At 48.5% G+C, this 12,548-nt stretch overlaps 1 protein-coding gene across 10 annotated transcripts in view; it reads left to right on the plus strand.

Moving 5' to 3' along the window:
* JAZF1 (JAZF zinc finger 1) overlaps window positions 1-12,548 on the plus strand; it is a 327,260-nt gene that overhangs the window by 308,456 nt on the left and 6,256 nt on the right. For all 10 annotated transcript variants that reach the window (XM_005862957.2, XM_014537006.1, XM_014537008.1 and 7 more), the window contains one exon: window positions 10,586-10,755. In XM_005862957.2, coding sequence (XP_005863019.1) covers window positions 10,586-10,755 — 170 coding nt within the window. The remainder of the gene's footprint in view (window positions 1-10,585; window positions 10,756-12,548) is intronic.

Consider the following 12,548-nt stretch of genomic DNA (forward strand, 5'->3'; position numbering starts at 1 on the left):
GGTTCAAGCTTACAACCACAGCCGTTGGCTATAATTGTGCTGGGAGGGCCCTGCCCTCCAGCTGGGACTTGCACGTGGCAGTGAGAGGACCCTGTCCTTTCATTAGTCCGAGGCTTGAACCTGGCCAAAACACCGTAACCGCGCCCCACAGTGGCCAACAACAGCACGCGGGTGGATGAGTCTGGAGGAGCTGGAGTAAAGCACAGGCGGGCCAGGCGAGCCGAGAGGCAGGTGGGGTGCCGAGCCAGCGAGCACAGAGCATGGGAGCTGCACGGGGACAGGCACTGTGGGGCAGGAACCAGCCACGCCGACCTGAGCAGGGGAAACTGGGCATCTCTGTTGACCTTCGTTGCTCCTGGGGTTCGTCACTGGCCCAGGGCCTTAAAAAGGTCACTGAGGCCAGGCCAGGGTAGCTCAGTAGGTGAGCATTGACCTATGAACCAGGAGGTCACAGTTGGATTCCCAGTCAGGGCACATGCCTGGGTTGTGGTCTCGGTCCCCAGGGGAGGGTATGAGGGAGGCAGCCCATTAATGATTCTCTCTCATCATCGATGTTTCTCTCTCTCCTCCTCTTCCTTCCTTTCTGAAATCAATAAAAATATATTTAACTTTTTAAAAAAGGGGACACTGAGCAACATCTGTCCTGGTTGACTCTAATTTGTGAGGCCACGTGTGGCTCAGCCAGTGACGTTACTAACAGCAGACAGTGCTGTGGGGCAGACCGCCGGGGAAGCCCTCCCCTGCGAATTAACGCCCTCAACCCTGGGACTCAAAGAGTGAGCTGCCCAGGGTCATGGAGGGAGTCACGCAGCCGGTGTGAGGACCCCGGCTGTCGGGCTAAAAGTATCCTCTGCGATAGCGTGAGACGTTGCTGAAGTAGAAATAATAGGGAAAGCATCCTCAAGGTCACTGCAAGGTCACACGGAGACCCTGCCTTCCAAAACCCGCCGCAGGGGCGGCTGCAGGAAATGAATCCGCTCGGGCGCCAAGGCCGCGAGGCCCACTTCTCACCGGAGCCCTTACATCAAGCCTGAGCCCAGGACGCCGCCGTTTTCATAACCTGCTTCACACGAGCTCTTTGACTAGGGGGGTCCCTGCACCCGCAGTTTCTCCCGTCACCTTTGGGAAGGGTTGCCACGTGCACGTTCCTCGGGATTCCAGGGTGGCGCTGGCACAGTGAGTGCCCACGAGATGCCCGCCGCCGTCGGAAGCCGCGCTGCCAGGAGGCCAACTGCCTTCCGACAAATCAGAAGGATCTCATAAAACCTGCTTTTCATGCGGCACCGGCTGCAGCTTCCACGCGGGACAAAGTGTGAGCCCCAGCTCTTACGGGGGCTCCGCTGTTGGTGTGAACCGTTCCGTGATCTCGGGGCATATGCGCCCCAGCGCCCAGCACTCCCGTGGTGGCATCTCGTGTCCGGCGCTGCGTCTGCGGCGGAAACTGGCTTCGGCTGGCGGTCCCTCCTTATCGCTCATCTTGATTATGGCCGCATTTTTCTCGGATAGATCGCCCTCCGCGTGCCAGCCCTCCGCCCTGAACTTGGCCCTGGCAGGACAGTCTTCACTCTGTCCGTGGGTGCACCCCGGAAATATCGCATGTTAATTTCACAGTCAGGCGGGGAACGCACACCGGATCCAGCCCTCAATGCTGCAGAGAAAAGCGGCACTTGTTTCAGAAAAGACGGGCCTTGGCTCCCAGTGTTGCCTGAGTTCACGTTATCAAAGGCAGGGCGCGCCCCCAGGGGAGGGGTTGGCGATGTGACCATGAAGTGTGGGGGCGCCCGCATCCCCACTGCCCACCGCAAGGGCAGGAGGCCACGTGCCTCTCATCCCCGGGTCTCAGCGCTGTGAATGAATCAATGAAAGTCAGAGAAGTGATACATCCTTCTCTCTTTCCCGCAGGACTAGAAACCCGTATCCTAATCCATTGTATTGACAATGTACGCTAATTTTGGACAATTTCCTGAGTGCATTTTAGGAAGGTGACTAACCGGGCAATTTCTGAAGAGGTTTTGTAGATCCCTGGTCATTTCCTTCAAGTCTAGACCTTTTTAAATTACTGATTAAAATAATACCAAGCAGAGCTAATATGGTACATAAGGGTGTGCCAGAAATTAAAGGCTTTTACGTATCAGATCCTGCCATCTTCACAGCAGCCCTGTGAGGTCAGCTCTAGTGTGACTTTCCCTTTGCAGGTACAACATGGAGTATAAAGAGGTAAAATCACTGGCCTGCGGCACCAGGTGTAAGAGCACAGCAGAGTCCTAATCCAGGCAGCCTGCTCCCAGCCCTGAGTTACCCGCCTGGGCTCGGCCTGGACAGGGTTGGTGTGGGGTGTATAGTTATGCTGACTGGGTTCCCATGGAGGATGAAGCTGTTGTGTGGTGCACATCGCGCAGATTGGGACCCCTTACGTTGGCATCGTATTAAGTTAGTGTAACTCCTAAGTACACAGTACGTATATTACACACAGATGCTGGTAATTATTACAGTATAATGACTATATTCCCTACGCTGTACTTTATATCCACGTGACTGTTTTGTAGCTGTCAGTTTGTACTTCTTAATCCTTCACCTATTTTACTCATCTCCCCCAAACCTTATCCCATCTGCCCTCCATCAGTACGTTCTGGGTAGCTATGAGTTTGTTTCTGTTTTGTTTTTTAGATTCCACATATAAGTGAAATCATATAGTACTTGTCTTTGTCTGACTTATTTCACTCAGCATCATACTCTCTGGATCCCCCCATGTTGTCACAAATCCAAAAGAATGAACTCTTGCCAACAGGCTCACTCTGGAGTCATCTTGTTCTGAGTGTCCTGACCAAGAGTCAATTGGTCAGTCACCCAGAGCCCCGCCTTCCTGAGACCACAATCACCTCATTTCTTTCAGGTCTCGCCAGATTCTTGTAACCCCAGGAAGGTCAAAGCTAAGAACAGAAATAATGAAAAAAATAATTCAAAGCTATAGGACCAACTTGTGCAATAGTTTGTAATTATCTGTCTGGTCTTTTTAAAATATTTTTATTGATTTCAGAAAGAGGAAGGGAGAAGATATAGATAGAAACATCAATGATGAGAGAGAATCATTGATCGGCTGCCTCCTGCACGCCCCCTACTGGGGATTGAGCCCGCAACCTGGGCATGTACCCTTGACTGGAATCGAACCTGGAACCCTTCAGTCCACAGGCCGACACTCTATCCATTGAGACAAACCAGCTAGGGCTTGTTTTGTGTTTGTTGTTTTTTTAATAATTTGTTTAATTTATTGATTTGAAAGAGAGAGAGAGAAACATTGATTTGTTGTTCCACTTACTTATGGATTCATTGGCTGATTCTTGAATGCACCCTGAACGGGGATGGAACATGCAGCCTTGGAGAATCAGACAGATGCTCTAACCAACTGAGCTGTCCCCCAGGGCTGTTTTTCTGTTTTAAGATATTTTTTAAAGCTTAACTACCTAAATGGTAACGTTGACATAATTTTGTTGAAATCTGTATAAGAGCATTTTATTTTATTATGCCAGTCAGAGAAAGACAAATACCATTATCATCTCACTTATATGTGGAATCTAATGAACAAACAAAATAGAAACAGACTCATAGATACGGAGAACAGACTAATAGCTATTACAAGAGAGGGGTTGGGGGGCTGGTGAAACAGGTGAAGGGATTAAGCAAAACAAAACACATTAAAAACTCATAGACACAGGCAACAGTATCGTGATTACCAGAGGGAAAGGGGGTGGGGAGGTAGAAGAGGATAAAGGGGGGGGCAGAGACTGAAGGAGATTTGACTTTGGGTGGTGAACACACAATACAATATACAGATGGTGTATTATAGAATTGTACACCTGAAACCTATAATAAAATTATATTATTAACCAACTAGGGGGCCAGTGCACGAATTCATGCACCTTGAAAGGAACTGTGGGCTGCGAGGCTGTAGTGGGCACAGGGGTGGGTCTCGGCCCATCCTCTGTGCTCCCGCCCGGCCCCTCCCACTGCGGCCCCCAGTCCCCTGTCTGCCGGCAGTCCTGCTCCTGCTGAAGGTGCGGAACAATTTAGGCTGGCGCCAGCAGTGGGTGCAAGCGGGGCCAGCAGCAGGTGTGAGCGCTGGGCGGGACTGCAGCGCACAGGAGCAAAGAATTTTCAGTAACCACCAGATGCTCGCCCCAATGACAGGGACTGGTGCCCCGCCTTGGTCTGGCGCCCCTGCTCGGTCTGGCTCCCCTGCTCACCTGCTCCACCATCCTGCCAAGGCCGACGCCTGCCATGTTGCGTGCTCTGCCACCTGGTGGTCAGCGCATGTCATAGCGACTGGTTGTTCGGTTGTTCTGACGTTTGGCCTATTGGCATATTAGCCTTTTATTATATAGGATGTCATCCCAATAAATGCAATAAAAAAATTTTTAACTACCTTTTTATTTAATAATATTAAATAAATATTAAAGAAATATTCTGAATATTTAGAAATGTTTGTTAAATAGATTTATAAGTGTGAAATTTTAGCGCTAAACCAAGTATAAGTAGTTAAGTTTTCTTATCAAAAAACAAAGTCCTCCAGATATTAAAGATCCAAGCAACTGTGACTGGAATGAGGTCATGAGAAAACGTTGGGCTGCTCCGCGCTGTGGGAAGCCATTGTGGGTGGAAGCAAGCGAGATAATCTAGTGTTCTTTTCTTAAGACTGGGGGAGGCTGTGTACTTTTGCATCCCGTCCCCCACTAAAGTCTGTGAAGGATATTCTCTCATTCATTCATTCAACAAACATATGTCCATTGGCGCCTTGAATGCATGCACACCCTGGGCACTATGGGATACTAAGAGCTAATAATTCATTAGAGTGTTTAGTCCTATGAGGGAGACATCACTTCCAGCTTGGAGAACAAGGACCCATTCCATAGCCAAGGAGGGGGTGGGGGAAAACGACACTCCAGGAGTGAGCTGAAGCCAGGAGCAAGGAGGCCAGGAATTTAAGACTTGGCTCATGGTTCCCGGAGCCGTTAGTGTGTCTTTCCTCATAATTGTCTATTGCCAATTCATTTAGACTATTGTTGCTCCAGCTCCTATAAAGTGGGTCAGTACCAATTAAAGCTAATTTATAGTGATAAATCTGTAAGGCAGAAAGGCAACTCTTTATTAATGTATTTGCCAGAATTTGACACCCCAGGAGAGTTTTAATTTGCTGTCACTGAGGTTATCACTTTTTCATGAATATTAATGACCTGTGTTATAAGACAAATGTGGCGTGTTGGGTTTCTGGAAAAGGTTGACTTATTTTTATCTAGCGACTGGTTGTTCGGTTGTTCTGACGTTTGGCCTATTGGCATATTAGCCTTTTATTATATAGGATGTCATCCCAATAAATGCAATAAAAAAATTTTTAACTACCTTTTTATTTAATAATATTAAATAAATATTAAAGAAATATTCTGAATATTTAGAAATGTTTGTTAAATAGATTTATAAGTGTGAAATTTTAGCGCTAAACCAAGTATAAGTAGTTAAGTTTTCTTATCAAAAAACAAAGTCCTCCAGATATTAAAGATCCAAGCAACTGTGACTGGAATGAGGTCATGAGAAAACGTTGGGCTGCTCCGCGCTGTGGGAAGCCATTGTGGGTGGAAGCAAGCGAGATAATCTAGTGTTCTTTTCTTAAGACTGGGGGAGGCTGTGTACTTTTGCATCCCGTCCCCCACTAAAGTCTGTGAAGGATATTCTCTCATTCATTCATTCAACAAACATATGTCCATTGGCGCCTTGAATGCATGCACACCCTGGGCACTATGGGATACTAAGAGCTAATAATTCATTAGAGTGTTTAGTCCTATGAGGGAGACATCACTTCCAGCTTGGAGAACAAGGACCCATTCCATAGCCAAGGAGGGGGTGGGGGAAAACGACATTCCAGGAGTGAGCTGAGGCCAGGAGCAAGGCGGCCAGGAATTTAAGACTTGGCTCATGGTTCCCGGAGCCGTTAGTGTGTCTTTCCTCATAATTGTCTATTGCCAATTCATTTAGACTATTGTTGCTCCAGCTCCTATAAAGTGGGTCAGTACCAATTAAAGCTAATTTATAGTGATAAATCTGTAAGGCAGAAAGGCAACTCTTTATTAATGTATTTGCCAGAATTTGACACCCCAGGAGAGTTTTAATTTGCTGTCACTGAGGTTATCACTTTTTCATGAATATTAATGACCTGTGTTATAAGACAAATGTGGCGTGTTGGGTTTCTGGAAAAGGTTGACTTATTTTTATCTGTATGTCACTATGTTTATGAATACAGAGTGAGAATAGTGTAGGTGCTAAAATGGATTGCAGCCAAATGCAGAGGTTAAAGGGTGAGCAAAGGGCAAGGTGGGCAGAGGTTGGAGGCGAGGGGACAAGATCGGAAGTGGCTCTGTGACAGGTGAGAGTGAGCTCGGCAGAAGCACTGGAAGGCTCCCGGGCACTCAGGCCAGGTGGGTGAGTGTGTGGACAGGCGCTCCGCACCGCCTTGCAGTTTCATGAGATTCATGAAACCAGCTCTGGTGTTGACTTCTTTTGTTGACAACCAGTAGGCATTTTTGAGCAATATATTTGTCTTATCGTGAAGTCCTAGCTAAGTTTTCTCATTTCCCAAATTGAAATGCTGAAATGAGCTCCTGGGGCCCCCAGAATGCCTCTGAGCTGCTGTTTCTGCCCAGCTCAGGCCCCCCTGTGGGGACAGTGCAACTGTGGGGTGTGAAAATGGAAAATTCAATCCAAGGAAGTTAGTGTCCACCAATACTTACATGTGACAGTGAAGTTATATTTTCCTGTAGAAACTCTAACACTGGTGAATGTCATTTTAAAGTTGGTTAATAATGTCTAAGAGTCTGCAAATTAACAACTCAGGTAACTCTTCTTTGAAAGACTGGACCTCCACGTGCTCGGACACTGCCCCCACGTGCGGCTGTGGGTGGCTCCACCCGATGTGTCCATTTACCTCCTCCCCAGTGATTCAGACTGTGCGTTGCATCTTTATCTCCCTTGTACTGGCCATGGTCAATTGTAAAAGAAATCAAAGGAGCACAAACTTTGGAACCAAAGACCCAACTACCAGCCCAGTCTGCCTATTTCTAGCCAGTGACCTTGGCAACCCCTCACCTTCTGAACCCCAGCTTTGGCCTCTGTTAAACTGGGTCCTCTCCAAGCACCAGGGTCATAGGAGCCCCCACCCCCACCACCCGAACCTAAATGGCAGTGACATCTCCCAACTCCTCCTGTTCCCAGAACTGCATGTGTAAAACAAAACTTGCTCATTCTTGGGCAGCTACAATTTCCCACTGAAAAAATTACTCCAAGTAAGTGCAGGTAGGTTCAGGTAGGCAGGTAAATGCCAGAATTTAAGGAACAAATGACTTAAAGCAAAAGGAGGGCAAATCTAAAAACCAGGCATTTGGGCTATCATGCCACCTATGAATTCCTGAAGTCCCATTCTGCCCGCTGGTGCACTAAAAATCCCAGGATTTATGGGGCGAAGGTTGGGGCAAAGCCTCGGAGCCATGGAATTTTGTAACTGAGCCTCAACAAAAACAAGAACCATCCTACCAGGATGACTGCTTGGCTAACTCACAGGGTGTTCCCCGGCATCCCAGCAGCCCATTGGTCCTTTGTGTCCTCTGACCTTGGGCCCCTTTTGAGATGTGGGTCAGTTGTCTTCTAATTGAGAATGGGTTCATCAGAATTAGAAACCTGAGCCAGTCCTTCGGTCTTTGTTTTAAACACAGGGGATGTCTTCACTTTGGTCCCTGCTCTGTCAGCTTCCCCAGGTGGCTTACTCAGAGGGTAGGTGACACTAACCCGGCGCCGTTGTTCTAACGAAGCTGTTTCCACAGGATCTTTGTGTTTCTTAATTTAGGCCTGTGGATTCTCTTTAGTTGTGAGAAAGCTTTCCTCTGGACCCTTCGAATATTAAAGTGTGGGGAGGGGTGTTGGCAGAGAGCAGGTTTTCCTGTTTTGTGAACACCCAGTCCCACCCAGGTGGCACTCAGCAGGATTCAGGGCTGACTTACAGAAAGGGGGCGGGTGGAGGAGGAGGAAGGGTTGATGAAGATGAATGGGTATGAGCCAAAGTGACCTTTCCTGCTTAGAATCCTGAGCCAAGTAGCCTGAAGGAAGGACGCCCCAAACACGGCTGTCACCGTGACCTTGGGCTGACTTCTGAGACGTTACAATGTGTGGGATTCAGTGGCCCTTTAAGTTCCTCCTAGTTCCAAAATTCTGACTCCAGACCCAGCTCCCTAACAGAGCTTGCTAGGGGGGTGGCCTTGGGGATGCCTGCCAGCTGATCCCCAGACACCGGCTCTGGGCCCCAGTTGGGTAGTAGATGCTTCCTGTGACTCTCACGCTCCAAATCGTTCCAACCAACTCCCTGCCCCAATTACCTACATCGACAGACAGGGTGTTGGGGTTTGAGTTCCCTCTTTCCCACAGAGGAAACACTTTTTATCATCGTTGCTTGCAAAATTTTGCAGAAATGATTGTGGATGCCACGTGGCTTGCAGGTGACTGTACCCAAAGCACCAACCCCTCAGACCTGGCCCCTTTGATCCGGTGGAGTTTTGAGGTTCTCTCTTCTGCTGGGCTTCATTAAGCCCTCCTCGGTCGGAGGCTTTCCCGCCATCGTAAATGCTGCGTGGTTCTTGGTGTTCAGGTTAACAAATGAGCCCAATGAGATGGATAAATGAGTCATTCTGACCTCCTGAAGCCCTGCTGGAGGAGCTTTGCGAAATAGCGAGTCTGGTTCTCTAACAAGCAATTTAAAGGGCGCCAGCATGTGGCATTTGTTTGAGTGAAATGTCCTAAACAAGGCCCTGTTTAAAAGCTCATTTCGAGACTTGCTCAAACTCATGTGGCACGGACCCTGTGCTGTCTCCTGTGAGTGTTTCCAAAGCGATCTCATTTCTGGGGGCCACAGCCAAGTACAGCAGGGCTCACCAAAACCCAGTTAACTCCAGGGCCTCACTTTTGCCAAACTTCTTTCTGCACCATCCGTGAGTTTCAAAACAGACAACTTTGAATTCCATCTGAGTGGTAGATGGTGAAGAACCAGCAACAAGGTTGGGACCCCGTCAGAGAGCTGCTGGTATTAGGGGCCAGGAAGTGGCGTGGGGAAAAGCGACCACCCTTAATGGCTAATTGAGAATGCATAAGCTCTTGAGCCTCGCAGGGATCAGTTTTCTCAAACGTATGAAAGTGACAGTCATCCCCACCTCACAGGGTCACTGGAGGATTAAATGAGATAAGGCGTCTAACGTGCGTGAAACATGAGAGGCACTCAGTCAACCCGAGGTCCCTTCCTTCCTCCCTGGCTCCTTCTTTTAAGTGTTAGCCTCAGATGCTGGCGTCCTTGTTCCTGGCTCAACGGGCTCTTCAAACAATCCTATTAATGCCTATTAAAATGAAACCCAATAAAAGTGCCAATATCTGGTGTTGAAATAATTGATGTAGCAGAGAGCCCATGGAGCACCCAGGCAGGCCCCTGGTGCAATTTAGCCTCACACCTGGGGGATGAATTTCACAACTGTAATTGCTACCATATAAGTCTTATTAATGTTGTGCTATAATTCCTATTTATTCCACCGGGCTTGTAAATGCATTAGGACTTGTCAACATATTATTTTACACTGTTTATGATCTGTAGAATTATGTCCTTCGGGGTTGTATTGTGCAAAAGCTCAAAATAAATGGCTCTGGGCCTCATTTAAAAAGAGCAAAAGGGGGCTGCTGGTGAAGTGGCTCCCATCCCTGCCGTCCGGAGAAGTCAGTGAAGTAGATTTTAACTTCAACTACCAGCAGAGCTGTTCACCTCAGCAATACGGAGAATCCCGGCTCCTGCCTGAGCCATCTGACTGGGGTGGGCCTACCCTCCCTGCCTCCCAGGGAATGTGGGGTAGCTCCCTGGGGTCAGGGGTGGTCTTCCCTGAGCTGGAGCTGTATTCTGACCCTGACAGTTTGCCCAGAGCTCCAGGCATTTCTGTCCCCTAGCTCTGGATAAACCCCCTTTAATTCCAAATTTCCTCATGGTCTTTCCAGCATAACCTATATAAAAAAAAATCTGAAATTCATCCCCACTAAAGGCAAATACCTAGTAAGTGTAAAATGTAACCCCTCCCGCAGATTCCTGCATTGACTAGGCCAACAAAGCATCAAACTAAGGGGGCAATGTCAGGTGCAGCTTGTTTGTGTGTGTGTTGGGGTGGGAGGAGTTTGTTGTCATTGATCACTTTGGTTTTGGCTTCGAGGCTTCCCAGCACCTTTGCAATCAAAGCCTGGGCTGCCACAGAACCGAGTTCAAGCTCCTGCTCAGCCAATGCCTGGATATGGATTGGTGGGAAGTCCTTAACCTGGTCTCTTAGATGGGAATGCAGAGACCTTCCCACCAGGCCTGTCCCAGGACCAGATAATGTTTGCCGGCTCTTGTGCCTGGAATGCCCTCTCCCAGGGCAGGAGCTGCCCATCCTGCCCCTGGGTCCCTGGCTCCTCCTGTCCTCTGGGGCCAGAGTGCACCTGCGGGGAGGTGACTGCTCCTAACAGGCCTTGCTCTGTGACCCTGCAGGCAGTGAGTACGATGAGGAGGAGGTGGACTACGAGGAGTCGGACAGCGATGAGTCCTGGACCACAGAGAGCGCCATCAGCTCCGAGGCCATCCTCAGCTCCATGTGCATGAACGGAGGGGAGGAGAAGCCTTTTGCCTGCCCAGTTCCTGGATGTAAAAAGAGATATAAGGTAAAGGTCCCACCTCACTTGGCTTGACCATACAGGAGAGGGCAAGTCCCATGTCAGACAGCAGCCCATTCTTCCTGGTGAAGAGAGCGGACAGTCCTGAGAGCGTCCCTCTCCTGTGCCCGCTGGGTGCCCGGTGCCCACCGGGACACATGCGTGCCCTCTAGGTGTTGAGTGGGTTTTCCCCTCCACTGACATGTGGAGCTGAAGGCCAAGAGCTTTTCTTGGTAGGAGGACCATACCTTTGATATTCTTTAGATTCATGCCGTATCAATCAGAATACAAAATGTGTCACCTATTTATTTGCCAAACACCTTCCCCAGTGCTGGTCTGTCCAGGTGGCTCACAGAGACCACTTTGAAGTCACAAAGGCCTGGCTCACAGAGCCCTTTTGGGAAATGTTGTCGGGTATTTAGCTTCCAGCTGAGAAAGCTCTTGCTCCCTGCCCCCCAGGGGCATGAAAGGAGATCAGGAGAAAAGGGGCCTTTGGTATTTTTCTCACCAAACCACCCACTTCAGGTTCAGCATCCTCTCTTCTCTGTAGATGGCACAGAGCCATGACTCTGAGGACCTGACTCTGGTGTCATAGGATGCCTGGGCACTAAATTTTTTATTTAAAAACCTCAATGAGACAAAACGAGAAAAACACCCACAGCAAGCCAGTGTGGGTTGAGGACACTTTTTTTTTAATGCAAACTTTTTTTTTAATGCAAACTTTGTTAGCAGCTCTTTAAAATCCAACTCTGGGATAGAAATATAAAAATCAGAAACGTATCTGGTGCATTTGATATGCTAATTTCCCAGAGCTCAGCAACTGACTTTTTTTTTAAAAGCTTAAAAATTGTGTGATAGCATAAGCACTTACATTGCTCTTTCTTAAGTATGTGTCACTGAACATTAAAAAATAATCTATTTCAGTACTTTTTATACCAGCTACTGATAAAAGAATGAAACAAATGTATCGTAAGGTAAGTGGCCCAAGACTTCACCAACTCTGTGGACTGTGAACACCTCCCTGTGGCAAGTTCAGATGCGCTGTGTTTAGACTAAAATGAAACTCCAGGATGGAGAGGAGTCGCACGGGGGTGCCCTGCTCAGGTCAGAACAGGTCTCAGAAGGTGGGAGGCGGGAGAGGACAGGATGCCAGACCCCAGGGACTGTTAGACAAGCTCTTTTCCCAGAGGCAGCTCTGCATTGCAGAAAGAGGTTTTGTTTTGCTCTCCCTTTTTTCATTTCCAAGTGGAGAGTTTGCCAGGGAACACTGTCCTTGTACCGGCCTGCTTTCCAGAGGCTCTTCTCACCTGCAGTAAACGCTACACCCTGTATTCTAGCTCGAGGATGTGGCATTCCCATCTCCAGCTTCATTCCTTTTTTATACCCTTCCCCCTGGACATTTCTATTTGTCACTATCCTTCTGCTTTTATTTTTCTTGGGTTTCTAGCAACTTCCTCTAGTAATTGTCCAGGTCTGGGCCGATAGGGCTTTTGGGGGTGCTTATTCTCCACGTAAGGCCAAACGAAAATTGAGGGACTCCTTGGGCTGCTTCAGCATCCCCGACAGATGACAGGGGTGGTGGCAATTCATGGTCCTGAGTTCCACAAGGGAAGTACGAGTTTCCTTTTCTGACCAGGATGTCTAGTAAGATAGAGGGGACAAGAACAAACATGTAACTCCTCCTAACCAAGTGCTAGAGATGCGTGTCATCTTCCCTGAAGCTCCGTCCGCCTCTTTCTGCTGGGCAGTGACTGGCCGCGGGCAGTGGAGCTCCTTATTTACCGCATGATGGCTGGACTGGG

Source organism: Myotis brandtii, unplaced genomic scaffold, assembly GCF_000412655.1.
Source record: "Myotis brandtii unplaced genomic scaffold, ASM41265v1 scaffold17, whole genome shotgun sequence".
Taxonomy (NCBI): Eukaryota; Metazoa; Chordata; class Mammalia; order Chiroptera; family Vespertilionidae; genus Myotis; species Myotis brandtii.